The sequence below is a fragment of the Saccopteryx bilineata genome, chromosome 4 (genome assembly GCF_036850765.1).
Source record: "Saccopteryx bilineata isolate mSacBil1 chromosome 4, mSacBil1_pri_phased_curated, whole genome shotgun sequence".
NCBI classification, from domain to species: domain Eukaryota; kingdom Metazoa; phylum Chordata; class Mammalia; order Chiroptera; family Emballonuridae; genus Saccopteryx; species Saccopteryx bilineata.
Window position 1 is genome coordinate 217,863,939 of NC_089493.1, and position 15,745 is coordinate 217,879,683.

The 15,745-nt window shown below is 40.1% G+C and overlaps 1 protein-coding gene across 1 annotated transcript in view; it reads left to right on the forward strand.

The window, feature by feature from the left end:
- ADGRV1 (adhesion G protein-coupled receptor V1) overlaps positions 1 to 15,745 on the forward strand; it is a 729,252-nt gene that overhangs the window by 242,146 nt on the left and 471,361 nt on the right. The window contains exons 61-69 of the mRNA XM_066273806.1: positions 3,011 to 3,134; positions 4,059 to 4,197; positions 4,399 to 4,584; positions 5,246 to 5,478; positions 8,371 to 8,519; positions 9,854 to 10,055; positions 11,178 to 11,397; positions 13,472 to 13,711; positions 15,176 to 15,325. Of these exons, the coding sequence (XP_066129903.1) occupies positions 3,011 to 3,134; positions 4,059 to 4,197; positions 4,399 to 4,584; positions 5,246 to 5,478; positions 8,371 to 8,519; positions 9,854 to 10,055; positions 11,178 to 11,397; positions 13,472 to 13,711; positions 15,176 to 15,325 (1,643 nt within the window). The remainder of the gene's footprint in view (positions 1 to 3,010; positions 3,135 to 4,058; positions 4,198 to 4,398; positions 4,585 to 5,245; positions 5,479 to 8,370; positions 8,520 to 9,853; positions 10,056 to 11,177; positions 11,398 to 13,471; positions 13,712 to 15,175; positions 15,326 to 15,745) is intronic.

A 15,745-nucleotide genomic window follows, 5' to 3' on the forward strand; every position in this document is an offset into this window, starting at 1 on the left:
CCCATTATTTTATACTGCTCTTTCTGATGGAGTCTGACAGTTCTCGTGGAGCTCTCTAGTTTTTTAAATTCGTGAGTCTCTCTGCTCTTCTCTATGTAGCATCTCTAGTTGCCTGTCTTCAATGTCACTGATTCTTTCCTCTATCTGGCTTGTTCTATTAGCTAAACTTGTTACCTTAGTCTTCAATTAATGTATTGAGTTTTTCATCTCTGCTTTTTTTTTTTTCATCTCTGCTTTTACAGTTTCAATCTCCTAGGTGAAATACTTTTTATAATTAATTTGTTTTCTGAGCTCATTATGTTGCCTCTTGGTGTCCTCTCACATCTCATTGAGTATTTTCAGAACTTCAATTTTGAATTCTTTATTGTTTAACTCCAAGGTTTTCATGTGATTGAGATTTTTTTCTTGAGATATTTCACTTTCTTTCTGAACTACGTCTCTGTCTTGTGTAGCCATGGTATTGGATTTCTTCTTTTTCTTTTTCTTTTGTATTTTTCCGAAGTTGGAAACAGGGAGACAGTCAGACAGACTCCCGCATGCGCCTGACTGGGATCCACCCGGCATGCCCACCAGGGGGTGATGCTCTGCCCATCTTGGGGCGTCGCTCTGTTGCAACCAGAGCCATTCTAGCACCTGAGGCAGATGCCACAGAACTATCCTCAGCACTGGGCCAACTTTGCTTTAGTGGAGTCTTGGCTGTGGGAGGGGAAGAGAGAGACAGAGAGGAAGGAGATGGGGAAGGGTGGAGAAGCAGATGGGCGCTTCTCCTGGGTGCCCTGGCTGGGAATCGAACCTGGGACTCCTGCACGCCAGGCTGACGCTCTGCCACTGAGCCAACCGGCCAGGGATGGATTTCTTCTTCTTAATGGCATTTGAGAATGGCATTTGAGAACAGTAACAGAAAAAAAAACACCTAAAAATAAAAAATAAAATTAAATTACAATAAAAAAATAAAATTTTAAAAATTATGACAAGAAGAAAAACTGCAGGAAAAAAATAAAAAGCAAACAAAAAAATGAAAAACACCTACCAAAATAAAGAATAAAATATAATAAGTAAAGAAAATGAAATTCAAGAGAAAAAAAGAAATAGAAGTAAAAAAGTGTTTAAAAAACTGGAAAAATAAATTTCAGATTTGAGAGGTTTCTTCCAGTAGGTTTTGCTGTATTACAGTTTTTAGCTCTGGGAAGTTCCTGGGCTGTCTGCTGAGATGTTGCTGTCGCTATGATGTAGCCAGGGCCGTAGTAGCTTTAGTAGGTGGGGTGTGTTGTGAGAGCTTTACAGCTTTGGCTCATGGCTTTGGCTTTACAGCTTCAGCTTTCCAGCTTTACGGCTTTAGCAATGGCAATCTCAGGCTTCTGGGCACTCCTATCCACATCTGAACAGACCTGGGGACCAGACGTGGAGCTACTCTGTTCTTCAGGGGAGAGAGTGGCTCTGGAGAGCTAGCTGTGGGGTTTGTCTCTGCCACTCTCTGTACCGTGAGGTGAGGGAGGCGGGATCTGGGAGGCTGGGGCTACACTGTAGCTTTCTCTGTCTCTGCTGAGTGCGGACTGCAGGCAGACCACAGGACACTGGCTGGGACCCTGCGCTCTGCTGCTTTGGTTTATCTCCCCCTCTGCTCCTCTGTCTCACCGCTCCTCCCGGCAGGAGACCCAGTTACTCTGAGTTCCCTCTCTGTACAGAGTTCAGAGGGGGATAGAGGGGAACAGAGTTCCTTCTCTGTACCCTCAGACAAAATCCAGAGAGCCCAAGCTTCCCTCCTCCCCATAGTCCAAAAGAGAAAAAAAAAAACCCAGTGTCTCCAGGTTCGTCTCTTCTCCTTTTCAAAGCCCACCATGAGTGTGTGTGTTTGTCTTCCGACCCCCTTTTCACCCCGTCCCACCTTTAGTCCATTCGGGGCAGGGATCTTTCAGGAGTGCCTGCCAGCCCAGCTGGGGTTTCCTCACTGCATTTAGTTGTTCAATTGGTTGAAATTTCAAGGGGAGAGATCAGGAGTATCTTTCACACCACCATTACTCTGACGTCATCTACAGGGAATGTTAATAGTGTTTTTTGGTTGCCTATGTTTTTTAGATATATTTGCCCTGATCACGTTACTTCTATAATAAAATATTATTTTAAAACTGCATATCATTATGTCGATTCCAGCCAATCTATACCTGTTTTCATCGAAAAGTAATTATGTAGAAAGCTTGATATTTCAGAAACAGACATCATATTTCTTACTTGCTTATGATCCATATTAAAGTTTGTTTCTTGAATATGGAGAGGAGGATTAATGGTTCTAAATGGTTTCATTGTATTACAAGCAATGGGCCAGCAAGTTTGATATGAAAATTTAGTTACTTGTCCTTTTTTTCCATTAAGGACTCCGTCCTCTGCAAGGGTCTGTAGCCAAAAAAGCTTAATTCTGTGGTCAAGGACATTCTCAAAAATGGTAGAGCATTACTGTTTGTGCCTTGGATCAGTGTGCTTCTAGAAAGAATTTTCTTCAAGTTACTGTTAAATTATAATATAAATACCAAGTTACTTAATATATTTTTGTGTCTATTTCAGTAGGACTATTTCACACATTTTTATAAATGCTAAAAAGCAGATAATAGTTAGAAAATTAAAAATAAAAAAGTAACTTCAAGAATTCTTGCCTTTGTCACATAGCTAATAGATGCAGCCAGATGCAGCCAATCACAGTGAGTTGCAAAGTAGTTACTATAGAAGTGAATTGATGCAAATGGTAGAAGACTACTTGTTTATCATGCGATTGGAATTATTGCCCATTTTCATTAAAATGTTGATCTTGCACAAGTTATTTGCTCAGTCTCTTCAGTGCCTCAATATGCTCAGTTGTCTTCATTGGTAAAATTAGGATGATATTAGTTTCTAACTGAAATGATTACCAGGAGGATTAACTCATATGGTTAGTATATGTAAAGCGCTTAGAACATTACAGGCATATACTAAGTGGATACATGGTTTGCTACTTGTATGTATGTCATCTTCAATTTAGGTAGTGCATCAATAATCATTCGAGGAGATAAGGGAGCTTCAGGAGAAGTTGGGATAGCGCCATCCTCCAGGCATGTCTTCATTGGGGAACCCTCCACAAAATATAACGGGACTGCTGTCATCAGGTAATGGCATCATCGTTTTTCTTGGGTAGGGGTTTTGAGGTTTTGTGTAAATAATTAGCATTTTTATTCTTTAAATGCGTTGTTCTCCACACATACATATACTTTAAGCATTGTTATTTTATATGTTAGTAACATTCTGTGAAGGGTAAAGCACAGTTTGGGTAAAAATTGAAGACATATTCTGACCTATGTTAACATTAGATCTTGAGGAGTTTTCTGACTCTCTTGGGTGATTTGCAGAAGCCGTGCCGTGGAAAGCACATTGAGTTGATATCAGACCTATGCTTTGACTCCACCTGTCACTGACCATGTAAAATAAGAGCTTCACTTCAACTCTGTGAGCTTGTGTGTATTAGTTACCAAGTCATTCCTTAGAAAATTACCCAAATCAAGCATTTTATGATTCTATGTGGTCTAAACTTAGGGCCTGTTATATAACTATGGGATGGTCAGAAGCGACTTTGTTTATTGCAGACCTTTTCATGAGGAGCGGGATAGCAACTAACAGTGAAGTAGCTGAATTTGAATTAAAACTTTACCTTTTTGATAGTTTTTTCATTAGCATTGCCTGTGAGAAGTGTTTCCTCTTTACAGAACTTTGTTAGTCTATTGACATTTTGTACCTTGTGTATAAAGTGAAAAATCTATCAATTACTTTTTTTTATTCCTTTAACCCTTCCACTGTAAGTGTCCGACTTTTGCCAGCATTCTTGTCAAGCAGACTTATCTGAGTTCAGTCCTTTGACTGTTATTCTCTTCGAATTATAAGACTTTCTTTTGGTTTATAATTGATAGATAAGGTTATTTAAGTGTATCTAATGTTTCAAAAATAAATGGAAATTGTTTATTGTTGACGGACATGACAAATACCTAGGAAAAGTTTCTTCAATGAAAATGCATTGAATACACATGTGCGTGTTACAGGCTTGTCCGTGGCCCAGCAGCTTGGGAGGAGGTCACAGTGTACTGGAGGATATTCCCCCCATCCATGGGGACATTTGCTGAAACATCAGGAAAACTGACACTGAGAGAAGGACAGTCTGCAGCGGTTGTAGTGATCCAGGTATTAATGTTACTGGCTTCTGTCCTGCCCTTTGCTGTGTGTGTGTGTGTGTGTGTGTGTGTGTGTGTGTGTGTGTGTATGGTTGGTGGGTGGTGTAGTGGGAGATGGTTAATCTCCCAGATTTGTTGTTGTTACTTTTATGATATTTTTCTTTAAATATTATAGATTGTACCGCCAATGGTCCTCTTTGTCCTTCTGTAGGCTCTGAATGATGACATTCCTGAGGAAAAGTGTTTCTATGAGTTCCAGCTCACTGGGGTCAGTGAGGGGGGAGTGCTGAGGGAAGCCAGTAGCACTGCCAATATCACAGTGGTGGCCAGTGACTCTCCATATGGTCGCTTCGCCTTCCCACAGGAGCAGCTTCGAGTGTCAGAAGAAGTACAAAGGGTAGAGTGTGAAATGCTTGAAATCTGAAATTTCATTTTTGCTATTTATTATTTATTTACTTGTATTTTTTTGAAGTGAGAAGCAGGGGTGGGGGGCAGACAGACTCCCACATGTGCCCAACTGGGATCCACCCGGCACGCCCACCAGGGGGCGATGCTCTGCCCATCTGGGGCATTGCTCTGTTGCAGCCAGAGCTATTCTAGCGCCTGAGGCAGAGGCCACAGAGCCATCCCCAGTGCCCGGGCCATCTTTGCTCCAATGGAGCCTTGGCTGAGGGAGGGGAAGAGAGAGACAGAGAGGAAGGAGAGGGGGAGAGGTGGAGAAGCAGATGGGCACTTCTCCTGTGGGCCCTGACTGGGAATTGAACCCGGGACTTCTGCACACTAGGCTGACGTTCTACTGCTGAGCCAACCAGCCAGGCCCATTTTTGCTTTTAATATTGTAGTTTTCTTTAAAATGTGTTTTTTTGTTCTGATTCCAAAGTTTTCACAAACTGATTAATTTGCTGCTAATGTTATTGTAACATATTGTTTGTATACCTTTATAAATTTATATGTAATTTCAGCATAATCCCAGTAAATAGAATTAGAGACAATAAAAGTTGAGTCTTACCTGATAGATTAATCTTTCAAATCCAATGAAAAACCTCTTCTCACCATAGGTGAACGTCACAGTCATCCGTTGGGGTGGGTCTTTCCGCCCTGTGCGGCTGTGGTACGAGACCGTGAGTGGGACAGCCGAGGCTGGCGTGGATTTTGTTCCTGCACGGGGGGAGCTCCTCTTTGAGCCGCAGGAGATGGTGAAAAGCACGCAAATTGAAATACTTGATGATAGCCTTCCTGAAGGCCCAGAGGAATTTTCTTTAGTAATCACAAAAGTGGAACTCCTCGGAAGGTAAAGTAAAAAAGAAAAGTAGAAAAAGAAAACAAAACAGAAAGAAAGAAAAGTGAGTGCTAGGTTGTGTAGGGATTAATACAGAGCTGGAGAATAGTTCTTTCCCTTCTCTTGCATAGATTAGGTGACTTTAGAACAGTGTGTGGTAGGAAGTTATGACAAAGACTGTTAGCTCTGCATTGTCCTAAAATACAGTTTCCCCTCGAAAGATGAAGGAATCTGCTTCCGTGTTGTGTAGTCACTCTGGGCAGCCAGAGACCTGAGCATGGTACAGGCGGGAGGAATTTGGTGAGGAAGTGTGGGAACTATCCCCTGGGTCAGAATCAGCGGGCCTGGGGGAGCTTGCGTCCGCTTGTGTCTGTCTCCTGACCTGTGGAGGGGCTGGAGTCAGAGATCCATGCTTGGAATCAAGGTTGTCCTTTCCCTGCATGAATGAGGTAGATGCTTGCCCAATAGCAGTTGTAGAGGGGGCAAAATAAATTGGAATCAAGGATGGTCAGTCATTAATGTGCATCATGTTCCCGTGGAAGATCAGAGTGAAGCCTGTGGAGCCCCTCTCGTTCTCTGATTTAGTGGGAGTGACTTCATTAACACGGTGGGAAGCCCCTCTAGCATGCTGATTTACCCACAGGCTTGAGCAGCCTAACTTTCAACTACAATAATGTTTGTGCATTTATATAAGTTCTAAAGGAAGTTTTCTAGTGCTTGAAAATGTGTTTGTATTTGTTACATAAATGCCATGCTTTACAAGCTTTTTGAAGGTAAAATACTTCACTAAATGGTTTAAGTGGAGTGTTTATCATTCCAGGTGGAAAAACCAATGTTGTGGGCTTGCCTGTACCTCAGACCTGAAATTTCCCAGAGATGATACTGTGTCAGTGCTGGGAATGAATTTGCACTTATATTAAATGTGTTAATATTTAAGCTAGTCACTGACTTCTTAAATAGGTGAAATTTGGTAAAAATAGCTAATAAAATGTGCGATCACATCAGTGTTATGACATAGTAGGAACCAAAATATTTGCCTTTTCTGTACTACATTTATTTATTTATTTATTTATTTATTTATTTATTTATTTATATAGTGAGAGAGACAGAGACAGACAGAGGGACAGATAAGGACAGGCAGACAGGAAGGGAGAGAGATGAGAAGCATCAATTCTTTGTTGTAGCACCTTAGTTGTTCATTGATTGCTTTCTCATATGTGCCTTGACGGGGGGGGGGGGGCTACAGTAGACCGAGTGACCTTGAGCTTTAAGCCAGTAACCTTTGTGCTCAAGCCATTGACCATGGGTCACGTCTGTGATCCCATGCTCAAGCCAGCGACCCCATGCTCAAGCTGGTGAGCCCGCGCTCAAGCCGATGAGCCCACACTTAAGCCGGCAACCTTGGAGTTTTGAACCTGAGTCCTCTGTGTCCAGGCTGAAGTTCCATCCACTGCGCCACTGCCTGGTCAGGCTATTTATTTTGAGAGAGAGAGAAAGAAAGAGAGACAGGCTAGAAGAGAGAGAAATGAGAAGCATCAGTTCTTAGTTGCAGCATCTTGTTACTGATTGCTTTCTCATATGTGCCTTGACTGGGCGGGGGGGGCTGCAGCAGAGTGAATGACCCCTTGCTCAAGCCAATGACCTTGGCTCAAGCCAGTGACCTTGGGCTTCAAGCCAGCAACCTTTGGGCTCAAGCCAGCAACGATGGCATCATGTCTATGATCCCACGCTCAAGCCAGTGACCCCATGCTCAAGCTGGTGAGCCCGTGCTCAAGCCAGTGACCTCAGGGTTTTGAACCTGGGTCATCAGCATCCTAGTTCAATGCTCTATCCACTCTGCCACTGCCTGTTTAAGCTATACTACCCTTTAAATAAAACAATTTCTACTTAAGTTTAATTTGGGGGAAATAAGATTTTCCTTCCTGATAAATTTCGAGTCTTCCTTTGATCTGTAAAGGAAGGTATTACAAACCCATTTTCCTAGTTGCTGGACAATATCCTGCTTATCTACGATCTTAGTCTGCTGATGACAGTCGCTCTTACCATTTCATATGTTAATTCCCTTGTTTCTAGTTTTGCCTTATATATAATCTTATTAACCAGCTTTCAACCTTTTGAAATTAGGTGTAATAAAAATTCTAGGTAAATAGAGTTTGCAAATTGCAGGAAGGACAAAAATGGTTTTAGTGCCCTGTTGTTTGGCTTTGGGTATTTAAAGTGATATAAAGCTCTGAACTTCAGAATTTTTTTTTTAAATGAGAGTTATATTAACATACATAAAAAAGAAAACTCCCTTTGCATAAATGCCATTAGACAAGTAAAGTACCATGTGTATCAAAGAGCAGAGGCATTGATTGTAATCATTTTATTAAGATTGTAATCATTTTATTTATTAAGATATTAAAATACTTTCTTAAATGTTGAAGGGTTAGCTTGAAGTTTCTTCAGTGGTATATTTAGTGGCATAACATTATTTCTTTGACATAACTCTTGCAACCTCACACTGAAAATGTCTGGGCCCTCTGGTTTCCCCGAGTACACTACAGTTTAATCTGCATTCCCACTTTGGTCCATCGCTGTGGGATGTATTCTGCAGTGCATTCCTACACCCAGAGTTCCATTTTACAACAGCTTCTCCTCAGTTTCCTTATAGTTTTATTATCTCCCCATTGCCGAAGTTTAATAACTTTATATTAGTTTTGGTTTCATGCAGGAAGTGATCATTGTGAGCAGCACAGTAATGTTTCAAATAGCCTTTCAGGAAAAAAAAGAATATTTTTGTAATGAGAATTTTAAAAAGTATTAAAATGCTTAAGCGGACTAAGTTATGGGAGCTAAGAGGACCATTCAGCTCATGCTAGAAATTATGTATGCATTTTATTTTATTTTTTATGACTTTGCAAGAGGGTATGACTTTACCATCCAAGAAAATGGACTTCAAGTAGATCAGCCTCCTGAAATAGGAAACATCTCCATTGTCCGAATCGTAATAATGAAAAATGATAATGCAGAGGGCATTATTGAATTTGACCCAAAGTATACTGCTTTTGAAGGTAGGTTTAGTAACCTTATTTATAAATTAGCCACCACTCTTTGAATTACAGAGTATTTGAGCTAGACAGTTTGAATTCTCACATGTAACTTTTCTGTTTGAGGCACGTGTGTGTTCATGTATATGAAAACTGCTCACAGAACTTAGGGATCCGGGAACGTGCAGATACTCCCGGACGTTCAGCCTTTCGTACAGTGCTTTTTCACCAATGGGATAAGAGTTGGTTTTACATCCCATTTGCATAACTGAACTTTTTTTGACTTATTGTTTGCTTTTCTGATGTTCTTGTTTAATAAAAAAACCCACAAATGCTTCTTTTGTTATCACTTTATATTCATTTTGAAATATTCCCTAATTTTTGTGAGCAGTATATATACACACGTACAGATGCATCTTATGTATCTGTATATGCTTTTATTATTTATAAATTTATTTTAAAAATATATTTTGTGTTACCTTTGGGCAATCTTGAACCTTAATTATGGGTGCCAAAAACCTGAGTGGTTAAGAATAAGGCAATTTAGAAATAATACGTTTTAACTTTAGGATTATTGAAATATTTGTATTTCAAACATTTTTGTAAGTGTATTTTTAACTTTGCAATTCTTAATTTTCTTTGTGATTGGAAATCAGTGAATATCATACTTTTTAATAAAGCATCATTTGTACGTGGCACATAGAGGAAGCATGCACATGCTGATGATTACATAGGTGATTTAAATTCTAACTTGCATTGTTCACTCTAACTTTGAACTTGTGACAAACTGCGTATTCCTCATTAAAAAATTATGTAATTTTATCCAATCATTTTTTTAAAATTTGTTGAGTGATGGGAAGGCAGAGAGATAGACTCCTATATGCACCCCAAATGGAATCCACCCTGCAAGCCCAGTAGGGGGCAATGTTCTGCCCATCTGGGGCATTGCTCCATTGCTCAGCAACCAAGCTCTTCTTAGCACTTGAGGCAGAGGCCATGGATCCATCCTCAGCACCTCAGACCAACTCGCTTCAATTGATCCATGGTTGCAGGAGGGGAAGTGAGAGAGAGAGAGGGAGAGAGAGAAGCAAGGGGGGGTGGTGAAGAAGCAGATGGGCAGTTCTCCTGTGTCCCCTTACTGGGAGTCGAACCCGGGACATCCACATGCCAGGCTGATGCTCTACCACTGAGCCAACCTGCCAGAGCCCACCAATCATTTTATAAAAGTGATAAATGAACTATGGACAAATCAAGTGCTTGCATTGTACCATTATATTTAATTGTCATGCTTAATTTGAATCCTATAAAAGGTAGTTGCTTTGTCTGGCATACCCATTAATTGCAAATGCCTGTTACAGTGGAGGAGGATGTCGGGACCATCAGGATCCCAGTGGTGAGGCTGCGAGGCACATATGGCCGTGTGATGGCCGCTTTCATCTCTCAGAGTTCCTCGGCGGTTCCTGGTGGCATCGATTACGTACTGCATGGGGATTCAGTCACATTCCAGCACGGGCAGAACCTAAGTTTTATAAACGTCTCCATCATCGATGACGATGAAAGGTAAACTGTTTAGCAATACCAGAAAGGCAGCAGCCCCTCATCAGCAGGGTTATATTCCAAGACCCTCTGTGGATGCCTGGAACTGCAGATGGTATGGAACCCTATGTATACTACTTTTTTTCCTATATGTACCTATGATAAAGTTTAATTTATAAATTTGTCAGGGTAAGAGATTAACAACAATAACTAATGATAAAATAGACAATTATAACAATATACTGTAAAAATATCTTCATTGTACACTACTTTCCTCTTACAATGATGAGAGATAGATGCCTATGTGACGAGGCGCTGAGACGAAGTGTGTGGAGAGCACAGGCACTGTGACACAGTGTGTAGCTACTGTAAGAGGTACTTGAACCACACACTGTGATACTGAGATAGTCAATCTGATAACCCAGGTAACTACTAAGTGACGAATGGTGGGTAGCGTGTACATACACTGGACAAAAGGTTGGTTCGTGGTCCTGGTTGGGATGGAGCAGTCAGTGGAAAATTTTGCCATGCTGCTTAGAGCAGCATGAAATTTAAAACTTATGAATTGCTATTTCCAGAATTTTTCATTTAGTATTTTCAGACCACACGAGTGGAGATAACTGAAACCGCATAGAGCAAAACTACAGATAATGGGGACTGTCGTCATATGGATATACATAAAACATGAATATTGTGTTCTAGTCCTTACTGTTTTGCACTGCTACTAAAATTTTAGATTATCCATGTGACCACTGAGAGGAAAGAGACAAATGTTTGCACAGGGGATGCACTGGGGTAGGGAAAAGGTGCTCAGAGACCGTTGTGATTGTGTAAGTTACTTTTTTCAAAAACAGGAATAATAATTTGTATTATTTTTAGATTTGAAAAGCCCAGTAAGAATGTAGAAACATTCTTCAATTCACTTCTTCAATATATTAAGCAATTAAAAAGAGAAGAAAGTATTAACCAGTCCAGATTGTATAATATTAATCATTTATGCCTTTAGCTGAGCACCTTTTTCCCACTTGGTATGTGACTACTGTGCCTTGAATATGTAGGACCAGTTAGGAAAATGACTAGCTATTTCGATTTTAGAAGCATTTTAATGTATTTGGATTCACAGAATTGCTCCTTCTTCCTATGCAGTGAATATGCGGAGCCTATTGAAATTCTGCTCGTTGGAGCTACTGGTGGAGCGGTCCTTGGGCGCCACCTAGTGAGCAGAATCACGATCGCCAAGAGTGACTCTCCCTTTGGTGTTGTACGATTTCTCAATGAAAGCAGGATCTCTCTTCCTAATCCCAATGCTACAATGATTTTATCTTTGGTGCTGGAAAGGACTGGAGGACTCTTAGGAGAGATTCAGGTAGAGTTATTATTCCCATGGCTTTAAAAATAATTTTTGATGGTTTAGTTTGGTGTTGGATTTTCTTATTCACAAATACATTCATTTATTTATTTGTAATCAATAATACTAATTAATTACCTAGTAAGTATAACGTAGCTTCCAAGTTCTGCGAAGCAAATAAAAATATAGGAAGCATACAGCTGTCCTCACATACAGCCACCCTCAGGGAACTCTTGAGAGCAAGTTAGAAATTAAATGATGGATCCTGGTAGAATGCATAAATTCAGCAAGTGTTGGTTGGGTACTTTCCATGTGTCAGACCTTGTTGTGGACACTGAGAACACACTGGTGAACAAGACCTTTTTTCTGATCACATAAAGCTTTAGAACAATAAACAAATAAATAAAAGGAAGATGATCTGATAACAAATAGTGCTTTGCAGGCATATAAATTGAGAGACACAATTCCAAGTGACCTGCTGGCTACTCTAGATTGGATGGTAAGGATGCAGTATTGAACCTGAAAGCTGGATGATGAGGAACAGGTTGTCATGTCACTGTGAGAGGATGAGTGTTTGGGGGGAGAGAAAGCCAGTGCAGATCTACAAGCCTGGCACGCTTGGGGTCTGGAGAGGTCCATGTCGTGGGGGGCCTGGCGGTGCTGGGATCGCAGCACAGGGCAGACCAGTGGGCTCAGGAGGTGCTTGATCACAGAGAACCTTCTGAAACAGGTTAAAGGTTTTATGCCACGTGCAAATAGGATCCCCTTAGACAGTTTTAAGTAGGGTATTAATGTCAGTGTCACTGGGTTGTCATTTTAAACAGCTCACTTAGGACAGTTGTGAGGAAAATGGATTTTGAAGAAGCCAGATTAGAAGCAGGATGGGCAGTTAGGAGGCTATTGCCCTCTATGCCCAGGACGAGGCCATCAGATCAGACAAGGGTCAAGATGGAGATGCTAAGAAGTGAATAGGCATTGAGTATATTTTGGGAGAAAAATTCAGTGAGCTAGTGGAGGCTGAGGAAAGGAGAAGAATCAAGGAGAATTGCTAGACTGTTACTTTTAGCAACTGATTATATTGTGCTGCTTACTGAAATGCAGAAGTTTTGGGGGGAGGGATCAAGGTTCCGTTTTGGCCATGTTCAGTTGAGATAGCTAGGAGACATGCCGGTGGAGGGGCAGGTAGGCAGGGGACTCGCGTGTGCAGGTTGTGGGGTGCAGTTAGGGCTGCACACAGAGAAGTTCTTGGCACAAATACAGACATCGGCAACTATGAGGCCTAAGGAGGAGGGAAAGAGATATGAAGGATACAGACCTGAGCCCCAGGCTCCTGGCATTTCGGGACCTGAGGAAGGAAAGCTAGCAGAGCAGACTGTGAAGGAAAGGGGAGGAAAGGAGGAAGGTCTGCATCATGTGAGAATCTCTAAGGCAAGAGAGACAGGGTGCCATGTTGTAAGAAAAAGGAGGTGATCAACTGTGTACAATGCTGATCAAAGATAAAAGAAGGAAAGTGCCCAGTTTTCTTTCCTGAATTCATGGATATTGAAAATAATACAATTTAAATTTTGGAAACTTTAAAATATAAAAACTTTGTTTCTTATAACAAGTTATGAATTTTTCTGTTCATTCTATACTAGGAATTTATGTATATTTAGAAGAGGTTGCACACCCAGCAGATTTTTACATGGTTTTATTATTCAAGTAGGTTTTGATTGACAGAACCTGTGCACACAGCAAGACAGTGTTATATTCATGTATTTAAACCATTTTTATATTATTCTAATATATATTTTTGAATTCATACTTTTATATTTTTGATAACCTGTACTAATGAAAAATGACCAGGTAATCAGATTTCTCTTTCCTTATTAGACATTGTTATTTATAAACAGTGATACTCTATAGTTATGCAGTTTATATTTGCAAATATCATGGTTTAAAAAACTGAGTTGATAACAATTTGTTGGAAGTACTCTAGAATAATTTTTATATATGTGTGTATTTTTTTTCTAACACTACATATTCTTCAAAATAATTCTTGGTTTAAAACTGATCATCTCTATTAAAAAAAAAATCAACAAATACCCCGCAGGTGAACTGGGAGATACTAGGACCAAATTCCCAGGAAGCCTTGCCACCACAGAACGGAGACTTGGCCGGCCCAGCGAGCGGCTCCTTCTATTTTGGAGAGGGAGAAGGTGGAGTGAGAACCATAGTTCTAACAGTATGTCCGCATGAAGAAACTGAAGTGGAAGAGACTTACATTGTTAAACTTGAGCTTGTGAAAGGAGAAGCAGAATTGGACTCTAGAGCTAAAAATGTTACTTTAACAGTAAGTCTGACCTGGTCTTACCCACAACATTTTTAATAGAGCTATCAGAAAATGCGTTTACCTTTGTTGGGACAGGCCTATGATGAGTTAGAAGTTACATAAAACCAAATGAAGTCATAATAATAGCTGTGGTTGTTATATTAGTTTCTTACATAGCCTGATTATTGGTATTATTTCTAAGAAGGCTTTAATATAGTGAGAAATACTTATTTTACATTCTAAGAAAATTTGGGGTTGTGGGAATATTTGCCACTTTTAGAGAAGAGGTAGTTGTGATATCATCCCAAACACTGGATAGCTTTGCCATCAAAGTACATAAAAATTAACTAGTTACAAGTCAGATTGTGTGAAGGAAGAATAGTACTTGATTAATTAGTGTTGGATTAGATTTGAATTCAGTGTATTTGATATGAACCACCCAGTCTGTCGGGGCAGAAAGTGCTTGGACCAAGGCTGTTTTCACAATGTAGAGAAATGTATATCTTTTAAATTTGAAAGATAACTTTTGTTTTGGGTCAGTATCAGTCATATTTCTCCAGAGAAGTAGAAAGAGAAGGAGGAAACGGTGGGGAAGGGATTGATTGATTGGTTGAAGAAACCAACAAGCTCACCAGCCTCTCTAGGTTTCTTATATTGAAATTTTGGGGGTAAAAAGGTTGACAGTCTTGGCAGAGAACTATTTCACACTATTATTGAGGATAACCTCCTTTACTTAAAGTCAACTGATTGTAAATATTTATCACATCTACAAAATACTTTCACAGCAACATCTAGACTAGTGTTTGACCAAAGAATTAGGCACCATGATCTAAAAATTGACACATAAAACTAAGCATCCTGGGGCCTTTCCCTCTCTTCACATTGTATTATAACCAATAGAAAGAACCTAGCAAGAAGTAACTGGTGAACTCCAACAAACTCAAGGGAAACGAACCTAGATCGAGGCATCCAAGTTCTATCCTTTTGAAATTCCGCAAACTATAGTTTCTGGATACGTATTCCCGTTGTCCCTGGGTAATAAGAACTTACTTGTTTTAGGTAATAGTGTAATAAAGAAGATTTTTTTTGGGGAGGGGGGTAGAGGAAAGGAGAAAGGGAGAGAGAGAAAGAATCAACTGGTTGCTCCACTTAAATTGTGTGCCCATTGATTGCTTTTTATACATGCCTTGACCAGGAAGTGACCAGGTGAGCTGGCGACCCTGGCATTGAGCTGTGTCCAGTGACCTTGGGTTTTGAACTGGTGACCTCAGGTTTCAAACCGACAACCTCCGTGCTCAGGGCTGAGGTCTGTCTGTCCATTGCACTACAAGCGGTCAGGCATAAAGAAGGTTTTTAAAAATCACCTAGGTAGATAAAGTATTATTTCTATGTTTCTTCCATTTTCTTCTGCTATCTGTGTTGGATACTTTATTTTCATCCATGGTTGTATGTGTTATTCACTCTGCTCTCTGTTTCTATTTTTAGATACAGAAGTTTGGTGATCCCAATGGAGTGGTTCAGTTTGCTCCTGAATCTTTACCTGTGAAGACCTATATCGAGCCGTCAGCTCTGAAAGGGCCCCTGATCATTACTTTCTTTGTCAGAAGAGTCAAGGGCAGTTTAGGAGAGATTAAGGTATCATTTTTCACTTGATTTTTAAGTAGAATAACAGTTTGCTTCACAAATATGGATGAGAGGGACAGAGAAACTGTGTTGTTCTGGCTAAAGGTTTTCACAAACTGAAGTGATGTGAGTTTCCAGAGAAGCTGAGACGGTGCATTTAAGTTCCTTAGGGCTCTCCAGCCAGCATCAACCTCTAGCAATTTCTCTACATTCTGTTACAATTTGATTAAACACATCTTCCTCACACTAATCAGGAAGAGTATGACTAAGCTATTTTGTATCTTCTTGTCTGCTGTAACATGAAGATTTTTCTGCTTAAATCTCTGAATGATTTTTGTAAATTGCTTATTGTATTCTCCAGGGCTTTATTTCTTAATATAATTTTTTCATTTAGTAACTGATTTTTAAGAAGTTGCATTTGTGTGTGTGTTG